This window comes from Rhipicephalus microplus, unplaced genomic scaffold (assembly GCF_043290135.1).
Source record: "Rhipicephalus microplus isolate Deutch F79 unplaced genomic scaffold, USDA_Rmic scaffold_18, whole genome shotgun sequence".
In the NCBI taxonomy this organism is placed as follows: Eukaryota; Metazoa; Arthropoda; class Arachnida; order Ixodida; family Ixodidae; genus Rhipicephalus; species Rhipicephalus microplus.
In genome coordinates, this window is record NW_027464591.1 from 3,495,055 (window position 1) to 3,513,765 (window position 18,711).

Sequence of the window (18,711 nt, forward strand, 5' to 3'; positions counted from 1 at the left end):
GGGGCACCTAAGTGCCGCCGTTGAAGAGGACCGTGCTGTTCGCATTATCAAGATAGAGAGTTCTCACAGTAGAAAAAATCACTTTTCTCGGACGTTTGCCTCCAGATCACAAAATCACAACTAAGCATCTCAACTGTGTAGTGCAAATGTTTAATAATCCTCCAGAGCATTTTTTATTACATTTATTTACACCGGAAGTAATATCTGTGCTCTCTTTTACTTGCCACCTTGTATAATGATGCTATCCTTCACAGTAACAATGCCTTAATCGTCTTGTCTATCAGTAGAGAAACACACTTGTTTCACATGGAATGCCTTAGGAGAATGTGTTATCTTCATTTCGAGTACTGTTGACCCAATAAATCCAGTGTGTAGTTGAAGAAATTGATGACTTTATCAGATTTTGAATCTTTTAAAGCTATAGAGTACCGACGGTCTTGGTGTTGAACGCCAACTCGTACCAGGCGGTTTCCGCCGCACAACTGGTTAAAGTTCCCGACGGATCTCTATTGCAACCACTTCGCCCCACTTAGATACCGAATGAGTTGTTTGGTAGACTCTTATTAAACTGGCACAACCAACCATGGGGGATTGGCCATGAAATGGGCGAGGCCTTGATATATAAATGATGTGGGTCCAGTACAACTGGTCATGGTTCCAGTTGGTTTCTAGCTGGAGCCAGTTGATCTCAGTTAAAATTTACTTGAAACCTGTCAGAGTACCACTTACGCGTTTTCACTCAAGTCAGCATACTCAAGGAGATTTACACGGACGCCTCTCCCAGAACATTATTCCACATACCTTACAGCCCAATTGAAGAATGAGCACAGACATAAAACTGAAAAGCCACTCAAAATAGTACCTTGAATTATCAGCAGTGCGAAGACGCTGAGTGCAGCCACTCATAAACTTTTTTGAGGGCTTGCTAATATGACACGAAAATATGTGTGTGATCGAAGCCTGAGGCACAGCTAGCGAACATATCATCTTCGACAATTATTGTCGCGAGAGTCAACTTCGCACTCGGTTAATGCGACTTTTCACTTAATTCGAATGCTCTTGGTCATCCTGATGAAAAACAGTAATGCTAATTCGGTTTTTAGCTTAGTTTGAATGGCAAAACGTTTTTTTTTTTTTTTGGTTTAATGTCACCGTTTCGTTTTTGCACACAGCGCTGACAAAGCACGAATTGGTGCAGCAGTTTTGGGTCTCATGCTGTTGCCTACGACATCGTCGAACTGTAGGAGAAAGTCATTTACACTACTTAAAGGAATAAAAGATGGTTAGAGTTTACCGGCCGTTTCGTCTACGTCTGTTAACTCGAAGTGAAGTGAACTTTATTTGGTCCCGGAAAACTGGTCAGACACCCCCCTAAGAGGTGTCCGCCGCAGTTGCTGGCCGCGTCCACGCCGGGACTGAAGACCGTGGCTCTCCGCCCGTACGCAGGTCTCCTGGACTGCCGACTCGAACTTTCGGGTAATTCGAACAAATCACATAGTTTGAGGTAAATAGAGGCTACTATGTAAATATACAGAACGTGCATCTTCTATTTATTTTATAGAAACGCAAACGTTTCGTTAGCTCCTGAAAATACGCTGTGTGCAACACACATTTAGAGGACATATTCTCGACTGGTTTTCGGCTGTAGGAGTACGCGGTTGCATAAAGCGCATATTTGTAAGTCGCGCACCTATTGATTGTTTAACAAACGCCAGCTTCAACAATGCATTTTCACATCGAACACCCACAGCACTCGTGTTAAAGCGATGGCATCGACGTTAGATGCTTCAGGCTCTTTAATCGACGTGAATTCGCAGCGACTTGTGCCTGTAGCAGACAGAACAATCAGTTTCGGTTTCATTTCGTTAGTTCGTTGCAGCCGTGCTTCCCTCCGTGCATTTTCTGTAGGTACATGTAACCTTGAACTATTCCGAGATGTTTTAATTAACTACAATGAAAAATGTTTAGGCTTAACTTGGCAACTTACATGATGTTTCTTGAAACATGAAAGTAAAAAGATTTTTGGTCACGTGGTTTGTTGCGTGCCAGGCTTTAGACTTCTCCGAGAGGGAGGCAATCGACAACGTGAGGCGGCAGTCACACAAGCATTTTTCCGTGCACCGTCGGCGTGTTCGTTTTTTTTTATTTTATTATCCTTTTCCTTCTCATTTCCCAACCCCCCAAAACTGTCTTAAAACTGTATCCATAGATCGGTGTCCCTCAACATGAACAAGCTCTACATCGGCAATCTACCGGCAGACGTGAACGAAGGATCTATCCGAGAACTGTTTCACCAGCAGACCGGCGTTGTTCCTAAATCCGTACTCCTGAAGAAGGGGGGTTATGCTTTCGTCGAGTGCTCAGACGACTTGGTGATTAGCAAGGCCATCGAAGCCCTGAACGGTGAGACGTTGCGCACGCTTTTTCTTTTGACAGTAGTGTGGCTTCGAAAAGCGCGTGCCGTGGGTGCTTCGCGCTGCCACAGTTGACGTTTTCCGCTACGGTACGTTTTCACTTGGGAGGGCCGAGGGGAGACGCAGGGTGCATGGACACTCGGCCTCAAAATGGCGCCTAATCTAAATTCTCCGGCCGGCGTGGCTTGAAGGTAGCGTGTTGCCGCGTATTCATGCTCTAGCGCGCCGGGACACTTGCGTTCACTGTGCGCCAGGCCCGTAAGGCAACGTGACCGTTGGGGCGTATTATCGGCGCGGCTGTCGGCAGCTGCTTTCGCCCGGGCAACGCAGTCTTGCCGCTCACATGGTTACCTTGCTGTTAGGCTTAGTGAAAAGTTCTGGGAAAATGCGAGCTAACTTCAGCCGCGACAGACGTTAGCGGTGGCGAAAATACGAGCGAGACTGCGCGTGTTGTTGCTGCTGCTTGCGTAAAATGGTCAGGCTTGTGTTTGCTGCCGCTCTTTATTTGCTCGTGCGCGCGTTTGTGCATGCGTGCGCGCATAGTGGAAACGTCGGGCGGCGCTGAATCGTCCAGTGCTTATTTTAGAGGCAACGACCTTAGAGGAGCCTCTGATTTCATGCTCGTGTTTGGTTCGGCGGGGACTCGCCCATTTTCTCTTATGTCTAGCTTTTTTTCAAACGCCGGCGGTTTTTATGCGTACCCAAGCGTCTCACGCTCGCGTCCGTGGTGCCGAACGTCATAAAGCTTCGCTTCCGCCTATGCTGTTGCAGACTCTGCCTTCCGTTCTTGAGATTAACAGGGTAGGGAGAAAGAGAAAAAAGGAAATGATCCTTTTCGTAGGTCACTGTGCAAATTCGCTTTCGTCTTTGCTATGCGTCGTACAAGTGCACTGTAGATAAGATGTCACTGTGCGTGAGGGCTTCTCTCCCCTGCACTGATTCATTTTCTACTGATAAAAACGAAACACGTGGGGGCGTTGATACGATGTTAAGATGAGATGGTAGTGCGAAATCGCCAGCTGTGTGTGAATTGAAGCAAACAGTTTCTATTCAGCTGCAAGTCGTGTGTTGTTGACTGCGGAGCTCGACCACTGATGTTTGAGGACAAGTGTGCTTTTGAGCTGGAGGAATATTGGAACAGCTAAGTGACTAAAGTTTCTTGTGCAATTGCTCGGTAGCCTGTCGCAGGGCAGTTCTTAAGGGGCGCAGTTAAACTTACCGCAGGCGCCTCCCAAGATGTAAGGGGTATCGACGGCACAGGCACGTTTATTTAAGAATTGCACGGAGTCTTGGTTTGGTGTGTACCAGGAAGGGAAATAATCTTTGAAGGGGGCCTATAATTTCTCTTTAGTCGGGAAATCGCTCTGTCTGCCGAAGCTATAATGCTAGGTTTGTTCAATGCGTTAGGCCAGCCAGTCTCGCCAAAAAAACGATGAAAGTTGCATCTTTCTCATTGTGTGTGTTATATATGATTACATGGTCATGAGCGATTCCTACGTCACTACAGAAACTTCGTGGGCAAAATTGTTCGGGAAGCACGCCAGTTGCATGCGACTTCAGTGGTCTCAAAATTAACTATTGCCTCTGTGTGCACTTACACATAAAGCATGTATGTACACATGTAGTTGTAACGCCTTTACCTTTATGGTGCGGTGGAGATGTGTCTTAATGATTGCTGGTCCCGTGTGTAACTTATCGACCATGGTAGTTTTGGCACGTAAAACTCCCAAGAATTATATTGCGTTACATTTAGCACTGCATGTAAGCTGGCTGCATCTTAAGACATTTTTCCTTTGTCAGTACCCTGAGTGTGTGGTTAACGTAGCACATCCAATTATCAAGGTGCCCCACCGCGGGGGTCTAGTGGCTGAGGTACTTGGCTGCTGACCCGCAGGTCGCGGCATCGATTCCCGGTTTCGGCAGCTGCATTTTTGATGGAGGCGAAAATGCTGTAGGCCTATGTGCTCAGATTTGAGTGCACGTTAAAGGGCCCCAGGTGGTAGAAATTTCCAGAGCCCTCCACTACGGCGTCTCTCATAATATGGTGGTTTTAGGATGTTAAACCCCACATATCAATCGATTATCAAGGTAGAATCAGTGGTTGAAATTTTTCAGCGAACAATGACTGTTGTGAATGCAAGATGCCCATTGACATTAAGTACAAATCTTACTGTGTCAGAGCTTGCATTATTAGGCCTTTTATTTATGACAAATTGACTACTCTTTCTTTATTGTCTGGGAGGTGTGACAAGAAATATACCTGAAATTTCAGGTAGAACAGTGGGTGATGAAATCTACGTGATATGTATGTTGACAGCGTCGTAGTGGAGCTAGGTAATCATTTGTGGCAATGGGCTACATTGCATTTAACAGTGAGTAGTTATGATCACCACTTGCTTACTTTGTTTTTAGTTATCTGTGTCACAAATGTGTGCAATAGCAAAAAAAGGGGAAGTAGGTTTATGGAATACGCTCATAGCTGTTTTAGTATAGGTTTGAAGAAAGGAACTTGCACCTTCATATGTCTTGCGAGTAAAAGCTTTTTTCTGTGAAAGTAACATCAACAGTTGCGAAAACATACGTGCTGTATTATATTTCACGCATCAGGTGCAATGCTGTGGAAGCTATGGAAGAAGTTTGGCCAGCAAAACATAGCTCTTGTGGTCGCTCGCATGACGTATGATTAGTGCCGGACGAGCCACCCTAGTGTTTCTGTGGGCTTCCGCTTGGAGCGACTGGCAAACAGAAGAAAGCTGGAAGAGCACAAAAGGAGGCAGGAATGACTGTGGTGGCTGCCATTGTGATATACCGATAGCAGAGCGTGTGTATGTGATGTCATGTGAAAACTAGGCTATCTAGCCGCATCATAACAGATGCTTAACAGCATTTCTGTTTGTAAGGCACCAAATAACGTCAATTATCGCCTTAATGATGAACACAAATATTTTCGTATTGGTGGTAAGAACATTGAACTTATTTTTTGTTTCGAATGTATTTTTGCAAGAAGTCTTATTAAGCCTCTACAGCGTTGCAAATTACATATTAAGTTGAGTATAGTTACCAACAGTGCACTTAGTGGACAAGCCCAGTGGTCTTCGATGGATTCCGGATAAGGGGTTATGACTTGTTCATTTCACAATTTTATAACAATTACATAGTTATATCACTGCAAACAATGCCAGTCTCACTATTTGAAACAGACTGCCTTAGATACGCACAAATGGGGACCAAGAAGTGTCAATGGTAACACCGTGCAACACCATGAAAGCGGTTGGGTACACAAACATGCAGACAGCGAAAGAAAACCACAAAACAGAATCAGCCTGTTTGATTTTCCTATGCTGCTCTCTGCTATGTTGGTTTGAGGGCAAAGCGTCATAGGATAACCTAAGACAGCTGGGCTAGCTAGAACGGAAGACTCTGAGGTAGCAATGTTTGCGGAGGCCCTACCATGTTTCGCGACTTTCTCACCAGGGGAAAGGCACATGTGTTGTGCCACTGTGAGAAAGGCAGATTGCAACTGTCATTTTAAAGTGGGCACATTGGTGAAAAAGGTGGACTGAAAACTCTTTTGTGCATGCTTAGCTATGGAGTTCCACTTGTCAATCGAGCACTCGTGTCTTATTGCTAGAGATGTAACTACGCGCACCTCATCTCATCTCTACGCTAGTTATAGCATTACAAAACGCTGTATCTCGCTAGTTGACATTGTTTGGTGCGGTTTTGCGATGCTTTCTTGCGCTTTCACGGCATTTGATAACGGAGTTTCGCAATCAACTGGCTTGTGCGTGTATTCTCACTGCTGTTTCGTGAACTAATGAAACCAACTGAAAGAACAGGGGACAGTACTTTGTGGTTTCTTAGCTGTAATTCTATGATTCTTACTTAAGTTGAAACTAAACTGCCGGAAAACTACCCTTTCTGTTGGTAGGGTCCGTACCCATGACCACAACAGTTTCATTGTTCATATAATACCGTAAAACAAGCCGCTTGGACCCTTGCTATCGTACTCTCACTACTATTTGTATGCCAAGCCTTGACTGTCAGGCACATCTCTTTGTTTCTGTGTATGTGTAAAATGGCAGATTCGTCGGATTCGCGCGTGTATTTACAGTGTCGCGAGTGCAAAAAAGATTAGGCATGTCTAATCTAAACCTTTTATGCTTCATTAATCTCTGAGTAACACAATGGCCCATCTTCTCTATGTAGAAAAGACTGCAGCTGAAAGGAAATTCATAAACCGGACCAGCACGTTGATGTGTAAATTTCTTGGTGTTTTACAACGCAAATGTCAGTGCTGCTTCTTAACCTGCTCATTTCTTCTCTGAACTTGCTCATTCTTTCTCTGCACAATGACGGAATATCTTACCAGGCTTATTAGGAGGTGTAAAATAATGTTGAATGCCATATTTACTTTGCCACCTTTGTTAGCTTATGCAATGCAGGATTAACGTATGGTATAGCTGAAACTGATATTGGTAAAGTTCTCTACAACCATGTCCAACTTGACAAACTAGCTCAGTTTTCTGTCGTTTTTTAACCCATGTGGCAGTTTTCTTGGATGTACTGTGTAGCATGGATGTGTAAACTGGTTTTTTTATTAGGATAATAAGGGAGAAGTTTTATTAGTGAGATACGTCGAGTCGGGCAATTTTTTTTTTTCAGCAGTTCAGTGTAACATTTCGATATATATTGGCACATATTTTAAAGACAGCTTTGTGACATTGACACCAATGCAATTTCGCTGCTGAACTAATTTAACACGTCGGTGAAAGCACTGACGTAAACGTGATTTTATGGAGATTGTGCGTGCCGCAAATGTTTTCTGAAAAAAAAAAAAAAAACTGATCTGGGGGTGGGGTGGGGTTTTTTTATTGCAGTGTGCATAACATCGTTCGAGTGCTTTTGGGAGGTATGGCGAGAAATACATTACGGCATGTTAAATTAAACTGACATTGGCCCAGTGGTGCGGATTATATTTGGTCTTGATTAGGCAGTGTTCTGCTACCTTGGTAAGAAAAGTGCAGCTTGGAATATGTACTTGCTAGGGGTGTTCGATGTTCCCTTAGGTAATGTCATCAAAATGACGCTACGTCAGCATCTAGTCGATGCTGCATTAGACTTACTGCAGCAATGCAAAGTTTCTTGGTTGTATTTTCAGCTGCTAGTTGGAGCAATCGGAAGACCGAAGGGGGAAAAATGTCAGTGCCATAGCCTTAGCCTGAAGAGGGACACAAATAGCTCACATGCACCTTTCGTTGAATTTGTTAATTTTGTATAGACGTACCCACATAATCGTGCATGCGTGGTGTTGGTGCTGAACAAAGGTGTGCTTTATTTGTCTCTTAGGACACTCTTTCATGGGATCCCAACTGCTGGTAGAACCTCAACAGTCGACACCACAGAACAGAAGGTATGTCTCACAGTTGGATCGAGAAAGGGAGGGAGAGGGAGTGATGCCTGCATGCTGTATACTTTCCATCATAGAGAGAACCCTCTTTTCTGGACTGTTGAAAGGATGTACAAAGACTGATGGCACTTTATGGAGGCGGTAGGGGAGTGTATATTTACTGCAGCCCAGACAGGATTCTGGCGGTGCCCGTGAAGCCCTCCTTGAAAAGGTTAGCATAGTCAGCTTCCAGCAAGCACACCATGGATGTTCATTTGATTAGTCAAAGAAGTTAAACAATACAAAAGTGGATAAGTTGGAATTGGCACCGACAGGCAGGAGATAATGAGGAAATGTGCTCACATGGTGCCAGGTGCTATATTTGCCAAGCGGCACTTCAGCCACATACACAGTCGATGTTCAAGTATAGCAGTCTTTTGTTGCATCATGCTTGCTAATAAGAGAGAAAGTAGGTACTGCAGCACTGTCTCACTGGCACCACATGCAGCGTCCTTACTGGTATTTCGCTTCCCAGCGTTACTTTGCGACTTCGCATGCCAACTTCAAGAGCTTGTCAGAAACACACGACTGCATGCATTTATTGCTTTCCTGTGTCTCTTGTACACAAATTAAGATCGTTACTAACTCAAAACAGCCACAAAGGAATGTAATGCCTGCAGTTTTCATGTGGTTACATGTCTGGGATCATTTTTTCGTCGGCTGCCATGGTAACATCCTATCGAAGTTGTTGTGCTGCTAAGCTTTTAGAATGCAGGTGCAGTCGCTGGCCACTGTGGACACATTTCTTTGTGGATGAAGTGCAGGAACACCCTGGCACTTATTAAGATGGACATTAAGCATCCCAAAAGGTCAAAATTAATTTGGAGTCCTCCCCACGGCGGGCCTCATAATTATATCGGAGCTTTGGCTTGGGAAACTTCACTCATTTACCCTTTTTGTTTTGTTGTGCCTTGTGGCACAGCTTTTAGTCTAATATGGTGGCACTGAACCTTGACAGTAATACCACCTTGCGAAAAGCACAAGAATGACATGGTCATGAAGAAAGATCAATAAAATGAGCGATTGTTTGCGACCGTGTCTAGTGGAGAAGAGAAAGGACCGAGGCCATTTACTATGAGGGTATCTTTCATAACCCACTTTTTCGCTCTGTTACAGTTTTGAACCCGCAATTTTCTTCATTGGCACGAAGAAGTGTTCTTTTTATAAGCAAAGGGCACACCATGTCTTGAAGCTCTGTTAGCCTGTGCAGGCAAGCTTTGCTGCTCTGCATGTAAATTTATTACTGTTTGATAAATTTAGTAACTTTTTAATATATTACAAGCATTAGGGGCAGCTGCTGTTTATATGGCTTACTTGGTGCCACGGCAAGCGCTTCTTGCACATCAGGGCACGTTACAGATCACCAAATGGTCAAAAGTTTTGGAGCCCCCCACTATGGCATTCTTCATAATTGTGATGTAACACCCTTGATATTATCATAAGGACCTCCAAACAACCAGTCATTGTCCCAGTTGGCCACTTAACATGCAATGTGTGATTAATGGACCAGCTTACCGATCCTTGCCAGACTTTGTGTTTTAAACAACTTGTTTGTTTACATCTGATGTGCCTTCGTTTCATGTGGGAATTCTGTTATGTCTGAAAGAAACCTTCCAAGTTAAATTTTTAAAAAATGTCTCGATTTAACCTGCTCTCTTGTTTAATAATTTTTCAAAAAGTTGAGGAAAGCTTGCATGATGTGTGATAGTAACTAAAAAAATAAAGCAGACTAGAAATTTAAGCTTGTAGTGCCGCTATGGTGTTTGATAGAACCTCATTTCGAAGTTTTGGCTGATAACCCTAGTGCTCTGTCTGGCAAGCATCTGCCACACAAATTTTAGCAGCTGCTGTGTCGTGTCATTATTTTAATGTTATAAGTCTTGCGGCCATTTGATATGGTGTAAGGGCTTTGCCGACTGTTCTGTCATGCTGGGTTTTGACTATGCTCGGATTGAGCTTCTGCAGCCAGAGTTCGGCATTCTGAATCAGGTGTGATTTTATAAAAGGTGGGTAGAGTTCATAAATCTCCAAGTTTGCAATGCAAGGGACTGCCCACAAGTTTCTGGCAATAAGAATGTTAAATTATTTTCCTTAACGTAAGGTAATGGTTATGAAGCCTGCCTCGCTCTGACTGCTAAAAACAAAAAAGTGGCACAATTTTTCTGCCTGACAGAATAATTAAAACAAGAGCCCGTGCACAGAGAAGATCCTGAAATCTCTTTAAGTTGACAAGTAAAACACTTCAATGACTTGTGGATGCTGACAGAAAATGCGGCCTTTTGGGTGTTGCCCATTTCCAGAGGTCGTGGCAACCGAGTGCACGTGAGCAACATTCCGATCCACGTGCAGCGGGACGAGATCCATGATCTTCTCTCTACCTTTGGCACAGTGCAAAATCTGGAACTACGTAAGTGTTCAGTTGCTTTCACCACTGCGTGCAAGACATGCCAGTGTAGCAGCGGCTGTAATGGTTCCTGCTAAGCGTAGAGCCACTATACGGGCCATAGCATGTTAGGATTGCTGTAGCCTGCAAAACAAAGACTTAGTGGGAAATGGGCACATTTGCAGGAGGCAAGCTGTTGAACCTCTGCAGTCTAAACGCCCAATCAAGATGATTGAGGACAGCTTACAAGCACGCTCGTACATTTAAGGGAATATGCATGTGCGATTTTTTTTCTTTTTTACTTTAATAAAGAGTAATATCCCTTTGCATGTGCGAACACGTTTCTAAAGGTTCCTAAAGCTTTCATTTTGCATAGACTGGTAGCATCAGCTGTCTAAAGACATTCTTCCGGGCTGCCTTAAATGACTTCAAAAAGTGGAAGTGAAGGCGTTCCTAAAGATTCTTGCTCTATACAAGGATACCGAGCAGTACCTATCTTTTTAGAACTTGTCTAGAGATTAGTGTTGAATAAGGCACTAAATTATGGTTGTGTGGTGGTGCTGGCATTGCCAATTACGTTTGTGCCATAGCAGTGGCTTCTTGGCAATGTTTCGTTTCTTTCTCATTCGCCGTGGCAAGTGGTGCAGAGAAGCTGCTTAACCTTGATTTTCTGATAAATGTGCAATGACTCTGGTGTGGCAGTTGAGATGATGTGGAAATAGCAGTGGGTAGGTAGGTCATGAATTTGTATGAACTTTGTTGTGCTCTTGGCTTCAGATGGCCTAGTGTCTTCACTTGTTCGTGCAGTACTTCCAAAGTGAAGAAGCGGTGAAAGGTCGACTTTTTTTTTTCTTCTTTTTTTCTAATTTCAAGTTACAAACAAAGCAGTGTTATGGGAAGCATATCATTGTGCCACAATTTTCTACGTGCAGAGACTTAACTCTACACAAAGTAATGAAGCCTGGTAAATGGTGTGAACATTGGAAGCTGCAAGTGGGACAGCACTAAAGCACTCAGTCATTGTGGTAGCAGAGTTATGGCAGCACCAGAGCTTCTTCAATCATTTTTATATGAAACTCTGTTGTAGGATTTCAGTGTAGAGTGTATTTCCAAGTAAAGTGAAAGCTCAAAAGTCTCCACTTTCTGTATTTCTTAGCATACTATGTAGTGCCTTGCCATCTTTATTGAGAAACCCTTTTACTGTACCAGGAGCACTGCTGTCATTGCGAGAATACTCTTCAAAAGCTATAAAAGAAAATACAGACCACCAATATAGTCTTTGAGAGAAGTTTCTCTGCCAGCTCGCAACAATAACCTAGGTTTAGACCGCGTCTGCAGGTACCTACGTAATCATTTGTCGTTCAGAAGGATTTGCAGTGTTGTTCCGGGGAGCCCGGGAATGAAAAGAGTACTGCCAAAATTTTGAAACCTTGCATGAGGGGCATCTTAAGTTTCCCTGGAATGCGGTGTCAGTGCTCTTGACACAGTAGAGCCAGTGTAAAACATTTTAGCTGGGTTATAAAGTTTTCACATAACTTTCTAGTGTGCACAAAATACAGAACAAGAAAGACAGACGAGCACTAATTGAACCAATTTATTTTTGAAAGGAACAACCAATAAGTACCAGGGAACCAGCATAGCGCATGCGCAAGTCATGTGACAGGTAAACATAAAAATATATGGCTAACCAGAATTTTAAAAACTAATCCCTACAGTCAAACACAGGTATATCTAACTCGAAGAGGATCGTGGATTAGTTCGATATATCGAAAATCGGATATAAAAAATACAGGCCCCGAAAGATTACTTGTAGCAGACCATCACCTACAAATGTACATTCAAGAACGACAACTGATTCCGCAGACATGCCGCAACGCAATGTCATATTTGAGTGAAAAAAAAAAATGCTTATCTTGGCCTGCTTCTTCGTTTTCGAAATGAAGTTGAAGACGCCAGTCTCGATCTTATCAAGGCTGTCCAGTTGCGACAGCCCGGTTTTTTCCATGTCATTGATACAACGATGAATCGACGCCAAACGCTGACGACACTTCAGCGGTGGAGTATGCACGTGTAGCCAGCTCCTCGTCCAGACAATCCTCCTCATCACATGAGCTGTTGGCCTGGGCATCCTGGGTCCCTGCGACCACAGCCGCTATGTCCGCGTCGGCGAGGCTCGCAACAGCCTGAACATTGCAGTCCGCTTCCACAAAATTGTCCGCAAACACTTCGTGTGGAGCAGCTGTCGTGAAGAGGGATGACAACTTGCAAAACGCGTTGTATAAGTGCTCGTTATCGTTGTTCTCACTGGTTTGCGCAAGTTCCCCCTTCACAGGACAAGCTCCCGATGTTTGCTGCTTCGCCGCCTTTGCCTTGTTATCTTCCTTGTTCAACAATATGCTCGGAATGCTCCACGGTATCACGAAGTCGTCCGCGATGGTTGAGCATTTCTCACCTGCCTCAACAGACTGATTAGCCTTCATTTTCGTTGCAAAGTCAAGGATCTTGCGCTTCCTGAGGCTGGCCATAGCTACACGAGAAGTCGACAATTCAATGAGTTGGCAGTGGCTTCGCACACCACGCATGCAAAAGAAGAATGCTGCACGTGCGGTGGTACGTAGATGACGCGACAACGAAAGGGGACTCCGCTAACAAAGTGTTTGCAATGTGATGGATACCGGTGAGGGTAACAGGAAAAGGTGCGAGCTGTGGTTGGCTAATCAAAGCTCGCAAAACAGCAAAAAAAAAAAGGCTAAAGGAGGAGGTCGTTGGCTTCTTCGTTCCTGTTCTCCGAGCCGGCAAAGCATCAGAGAGAAAGGGGAAAAAGCCGTTCCGCAAGTTGAAGATTGTGCAGTCCAAGCCCTCTCGCTCTTACTTTTTTTTCCCAAGCGTTTCGGGTTTGGTCTGAGAGGCGGGACCGCGCGAATGTCCCCGGGCTATGCGAGTTTCTAAGCGCACTTCTAACTCCTGTGCGGAGCCGCGCTACCGCGGAGAACGCGCGGCGTGGCGAAGGCGGATATAACCGTGCGAATTTCTGTATTTTTACAAAGAAATTTCAAGAGGATAACTGGCGAGTTCACTATACCCGAAAATTTCGTATATGCGAGTTCAGTATATTCGTGTTCAGTTGTATCTATTAGTCACCGAAGGCCGGCTAATGCGTTTGTTTGTACACCTATTTATACGGCCGGCTGCTGTAAGTTCACGCGTCAGGTTATCTCTCTGAGAATAAGATATTTATTACGAAACACTGGATCACTATGGCATGATTTGCAATCATCAAACAAGTGGGAAAAAGTTTCTTTTCCTAGTGAGTTAGCATGCTCTTTTAGTCGTACACATATGCAGCGGCCAGTCTGCCCTATATACATGTTCCCACAGGTTCATGGTATAAGATATAGTACCCCTTCTCGGTATTTTATGAACTACGATTCTTCGTTTAAGCGTCAGCTACATTTTCTTTCCCCTGTTTAACTTTTTGCCAACGGCCTGACACGAATGTTGCACCTTAATAGGGGTGCTGAAAACATCAATGCCATACCCGCGGCAACTTTTTTAATTTGTGCAAAAACCTATGAATGTAAGGCAGAACTGCACATTGCTTTTTATCTTTATTAAAACGGTTCCTTGAAGGTAAAGGCCATACGTCTTTCACTAACGATATAACTTTTTCAACAGCTCTGGTGATAGCCTGTTACGGGAAACCTACCGAGGTTAGCCGTGCTATTTGTTTTGAAAAGCTTTCGTTCATTGCGCGATAGTAAGACTTTACCATACCCCCTCGAAGATAAGACACTGCTATCCCATTTTCAACAATTTTGGAATGACCTGACCTGTACTGGAGTAGAGGTTTTTCCGATCTAGGGCTGTAAATCGAGCACATGTGGTGGGGAAAAAAAATTTTTATCGATTGATCTAAAAACTGTAGCTGGTTGTCTTTTGCTATTTCATGGGTAAACTAGAATCCCAGGCCACATTCACAAAACACTTTTAGCTCACTCATAGCAGTGGACCCATGGTCAGCCCCATCAAAAGTAATAAAAAAAAATAAATGCGGGAAATTCTTGTAGTCATGCTTTGGCACAATAATGTCTGCTTGTTCCAGCCCTTGATGATGATGATAGCATGCACCATCTCTCGCCATCTCTTAAGCATCAAGCGTACTATTATTGCACGGAGATCCAATCCAAGCCAAAGTGGCTAGTGCGCATTGCGGCGTGTTTTGTATGTTGTGTCGGTAATCTTGTCACGTTATGGGGCGATACTGAAGCTGCGCGGCTGCTTTAAATTTGAAAGTGATTGATCATGCACTAAACAACGACAACAGGGCCGCCGGTAGGCTCTTTGGAGTCGACGAGTTTTGTGTTCGCTACTGGTGACGGTAGCTAAAAGCCACCAATACGCGTTGGGCCTGCTATGTTACTGTGATTGATGGTAAACTTTATATATTCAGAAGGAAACTGGGGGCGATTCTGTTATATAGCCATGAGCCCAACACTGACATCCTACGCTTACCTTTTCAGGGCTTTGGTTGAGTGACGAACGCTACCGCAATGCCCATAAGCTTTTTGTCGGGTGTTCTAATTCTCGACTATTTGCTTGCACTTTTTGTGTCACGAATAAATCTTGCCTTGTGTTGACCCACTGCTTTTATTGTTGAGGTAAATTTTAATTAGTACTTCTCAAAGCTTGCTGTTAGTTGCTGGTGTGAGAATCGCAATTTGCGGCCACTTCGCTTTCTTTTTTGCTGTGTACGTTTTCGTGAAAAGTTTTCCCTGCGCAACCCTCGCACCCCCCCCCCCCCCCCCCTCAACTTTGCAACGGTTTTCCGCCGAAAAAAGTGCGAGGATTATGCGAGTAAATACGGTAAGTAGAACTGAAATCAAACAGCAGTACTTCGGTGAAACTTTCCACTAGAATTCCGCATTCATTTCTAAACTTGAGTTAGTCATTGTCTTCACAAATGCACCGTTTTACACTTCTTTAACAACTCTGGACGCGGAATGGAGTAAAATAAATCTTCTACTTCAATACTGAAGGCTCCACATCCCCTTGGGCTTTCGTCTCTCAAATATTGAAGCCGCCACTGAATTACAGATTACCAGCGAGCCAGAAATTTTCAAGCTGGAAAGCTTTCTGGATAAGACATGCTGCCTGCTGCTGCTAAGTATTCCTTTCAGTGACAATGGCTTGGAGTGGCTCGCCAGCTTGTCCATTTTACAGGAAAAACACTTCTAGGGGAAGGCTCTTTGCCTTTTTGACAGAATTGCAAAGGTTTTCCAAATGCAGGGAAGAAAATAGCCCAATGGCATGCATTTTTCTTTTGCTGGCTTTACATTAACCTTTTTGAAACGCGTTTTAGTGGCTTCACAGGATTTTTGACCAAACAACTCATTAGACAAAATAACGAAGCAACCTTCTTTATCAGCTGTTAAAATGCGCAACCCTCTAGATGCCATGTCTTTTGCTACACGGTTGAGCTTATTGGGATTATTCAAACTTGCTCGAGCTGTTTTCACTTTTCCAATAGCTTCTACAGACTCGGAAACACACCTTGCTCTTTCTTCTTCAGGGACAAGGCGGGGAATGGTTTCCGATGCTGCAAGCTTCTCAGGTGGGCACAACTCCGGTTCCAACGCAAACTTTGGTACAAGCTACAGAAACTGGTATTCTGCCTCAGGAATGAAGTATACTCCAAGGCTTGCCACTCTTCATGGATTGGCGGTTTCTTCGCAGTGTGCAGAACAGGCCTCATTGTGTTGCAAAGGCACTCTGTAATCGCATCCGCTGCTTTGCACCAATCCACAAATAAGTGCCAGCTAGATCCACCACGCTGTGTTGTGTACCACAGGCGGGCAGTTCTTGTGGTAACGCACTTGCCGTCAAGGTACCGCTGCGGTAATGCGGCACATTCTTCTACTGTGTCCTACCGACAGTTTCACGAAACCGCTTTCCACATCAGGAGGACACGTAGAATGTCGGAACATGCCACAAAGCAACTTCAGCTCTGCACCCAAAGCACGCAAGCAGGATAACTGTTGATCATTAAGTGTAACTGACTGGCTTCCCTGAGAAGGCAAATGCGCGAAGGGGAGACGCGAAGTAAGTTGGGAGGCTAAAAAGTTCGCACTTTCTTTACACTTGTCAAATCATTGTAAATCATGCTATTATGATCCGGTATTTCGCAATATTTTTTCAGACGTTGAGATAAAGTAACGCATGAACTTACGGAAGCTTGCCATATTAGCAGGTGTGCAAATGCATTAGTCATAAATTTTGTTTAGCCATATCTTTTTGTTTGTCTGGCACATGACTTGCACATGCGCTATGCTGGTTCCCAAATACTTGTATGTTTTGTTCCTCTCAAAAAAAAAAAAAAAATATTAGTTGAGATTTAGTGCTCGTCTGTCTCTTTATTGTTCTGTATTTTGTGCACGCTAAAAAAGTTATAATATGAATACATAAAAACTCGCCCCTTGATTCATTCACCATGGTAAAACTATGAAAGATGGTGAAACATATGTCACATTGACATCTAAGCACTAACGTTTTTGCAGGAAGTCGCAGAGGCAAACCTTCGCTTTAAATTTTTTTTTGTAATAATGAACCTGGCTGAAGGTTGTCTCATAGTATCAGTTCAAGGGCCATTTGTGAAGTTCTGGCTTTGTGTTAATGATTCATAAAGGAGCAGTACACGCCATCAAAAGGGTTAATAAAACCGCAGGACTGATTGTTATATAGAGTTGGGTTTAGAAACCCTTAAGTAGCACATAATTGCACAATGCATGCATTTTGTCAGTGAATGACACATTCCAGCCTGTCAACTCTTGATATTTTTAGCACGGTGCGGGTAGCTGGGATTGGCACCAAATCTCCGGTATCGTGTAAAGGATATGTGCTGGTTCTCAAAATTTCTGGTGCATGGTAATGATGGCATTACTTGCAGTTTTTGAATGAAAGGTGTCTGTTAAAGCTGACTTGTCACAGAAGTTCCCACATATTTCATGGGTTTCATGTGACAGCTGTCGCAAAGCTTGTTAGTTGTATGCACATTTAGGTGTTTATTTGTTTTTAGAAAATGATGACGGTACATTTAGATCTCAATGGCTGCGATAATTCATTGTGGTGTGGTGATGGGCGGTTTGGGCAAGCACATGTGAATGTTAGGGACTGCAAGGTGCTTGTCACCTCTGGCAGTCAGTCGTGCAACCTCTTTCAATTCTTAGTGTGAATTAGTCCTAAAGAGTTGCCCGCATGCTTGAGCATTATGGTTACCGACCAGAAGCAGTTCGCGGGGAGCACTATACGAAATGGTGCCCGACTGCTGACCCACCTGTGCCAGGAGCTGAATCCTGGCCACGGCGGCCCCTTTTTCAATGGAGGCAAAAGTGCTCGATGCCCCTGTACTTGTGTGCAAGTGGAAGAACACCAGGTTGTCGAAATATCCGGAGTGCACAACTACAGCGCTTCTCGTGGTCATATCGCGGTTTTTTGATGTTTAACCCCTCAAATATCATGACATTAGACGCAAAATTTCAGTTCTAACAAAGCTGATTTGGGCCCTTTTTTGTTGCAATGTTGTTGGGCTTATGATTTGGCCCACAGACACGTATGTACTATGCAGCTGCTTTCCTTTGAAGCTTTCCCTTCTATTTTTTGTTTTCCTCAGTTCCTCCTTCCAAGCACGAGAACCAATCCTATCGAGCTCAAGTAACTTACGAAACTCCCGAACAGGCGCAGCAGTATGTATGCCTTGTTTCTTTTTTTCTTGTTTTTTCTGCTTCTATGATGCGTTCCCTGTTGTTTGTTTGGAGATGGAAAAACAAGGTTGTTGTAAGTGGCAATGCAGTATTCTCTAAAACGCTGTATACACATAAGCTTTAGTCTCTGGGCAGTGCTGTTGCGAGCAGCTGCGTCCAGTATTCATAACTAGACTTTGTTGAATAGCTGGGGTGTCTTCGTCAAGGTAGTGAACCTTGCCTTGACAAGACCAGCAGCCTTGCCAAAACTTTTGATCCAGCGGCAGTCACCGTTTGAGAACGTCTTGTCTTTTCGAGCCTCCCATTCTTCTACTGAACTTATGTGTCATGTGGATGTCCAATATCAGCATTTTAGTGGCACTATCATGCGCTAATGCTTCATCTGGGGCATAGATGGCTTCGCATTGTTCTGTTTACTCACAATGCTGTGACAGAAAGAACCACAAAAAACACTCATGTAGGCATAGTTTGACCTGTTTATTATTTGTCACTGTATGTAAAACATACAAGATGGGATGAGTGCCAGCAGGAAGAGAACACGAAACGAGACGAAAAAATCCTCGTCTGGACGTAGCCTACACCTGTGCCAGGACTGCTCTTGCACAAACGCATCGGACTAGTACTGTCGTTCAGTACTGCCATTTGGAAATTTTTTGACAGAATGTGTTGGTTCTCAGTCTTGCACAAAATGGACTAGAAGGAACTGAT

At 43.9% G+C, this 18,711-nt stretch overlaps 1 protein-coding gene across 2 annotated transcripts in view; it reads left to right on the forward strand.

The window, feature by feature from the left end:
* The first annotated feature begins 2,089 nt into the window (after nt 1–2,089).
* Nucleotides 2,090–18,711, forward strand: part of LOC142785091 (insulin-like growth factor 2 mRNA-binding protein 1) — a 65,875-nt gene continuing 49,253 nt past the window's right edge. Inside the window, exons 1-5 of one of the 2 annotated variants that reach the window (XM_075883499.1) lie at nt 2,090–2,403; nt 7,764–7,827; nt 10,164–10,270; nt 15,816–15,857; nt 17,913–17,985. In XM_075883499.1, the coding sequence (XP_075739614.1) occupies nt 2,226–2,403; nt 7,764–7,827; nt 10,164–10,270; nt 15,816–15,857; nt 17,913–17,985 (464 nt within the window). In that variant the 5' untranslated portion in view covers nt 2,090–2,225. The remainder of the gene's footprint in view (nt 2,404–7,763; nt 7,828–10,163; nt 10,271–15,815; nt 15,858–17,912; nt 17,986–18,711) is intronic. The other variant, XM_075883500.1, reaches the window with a different exon arrangement.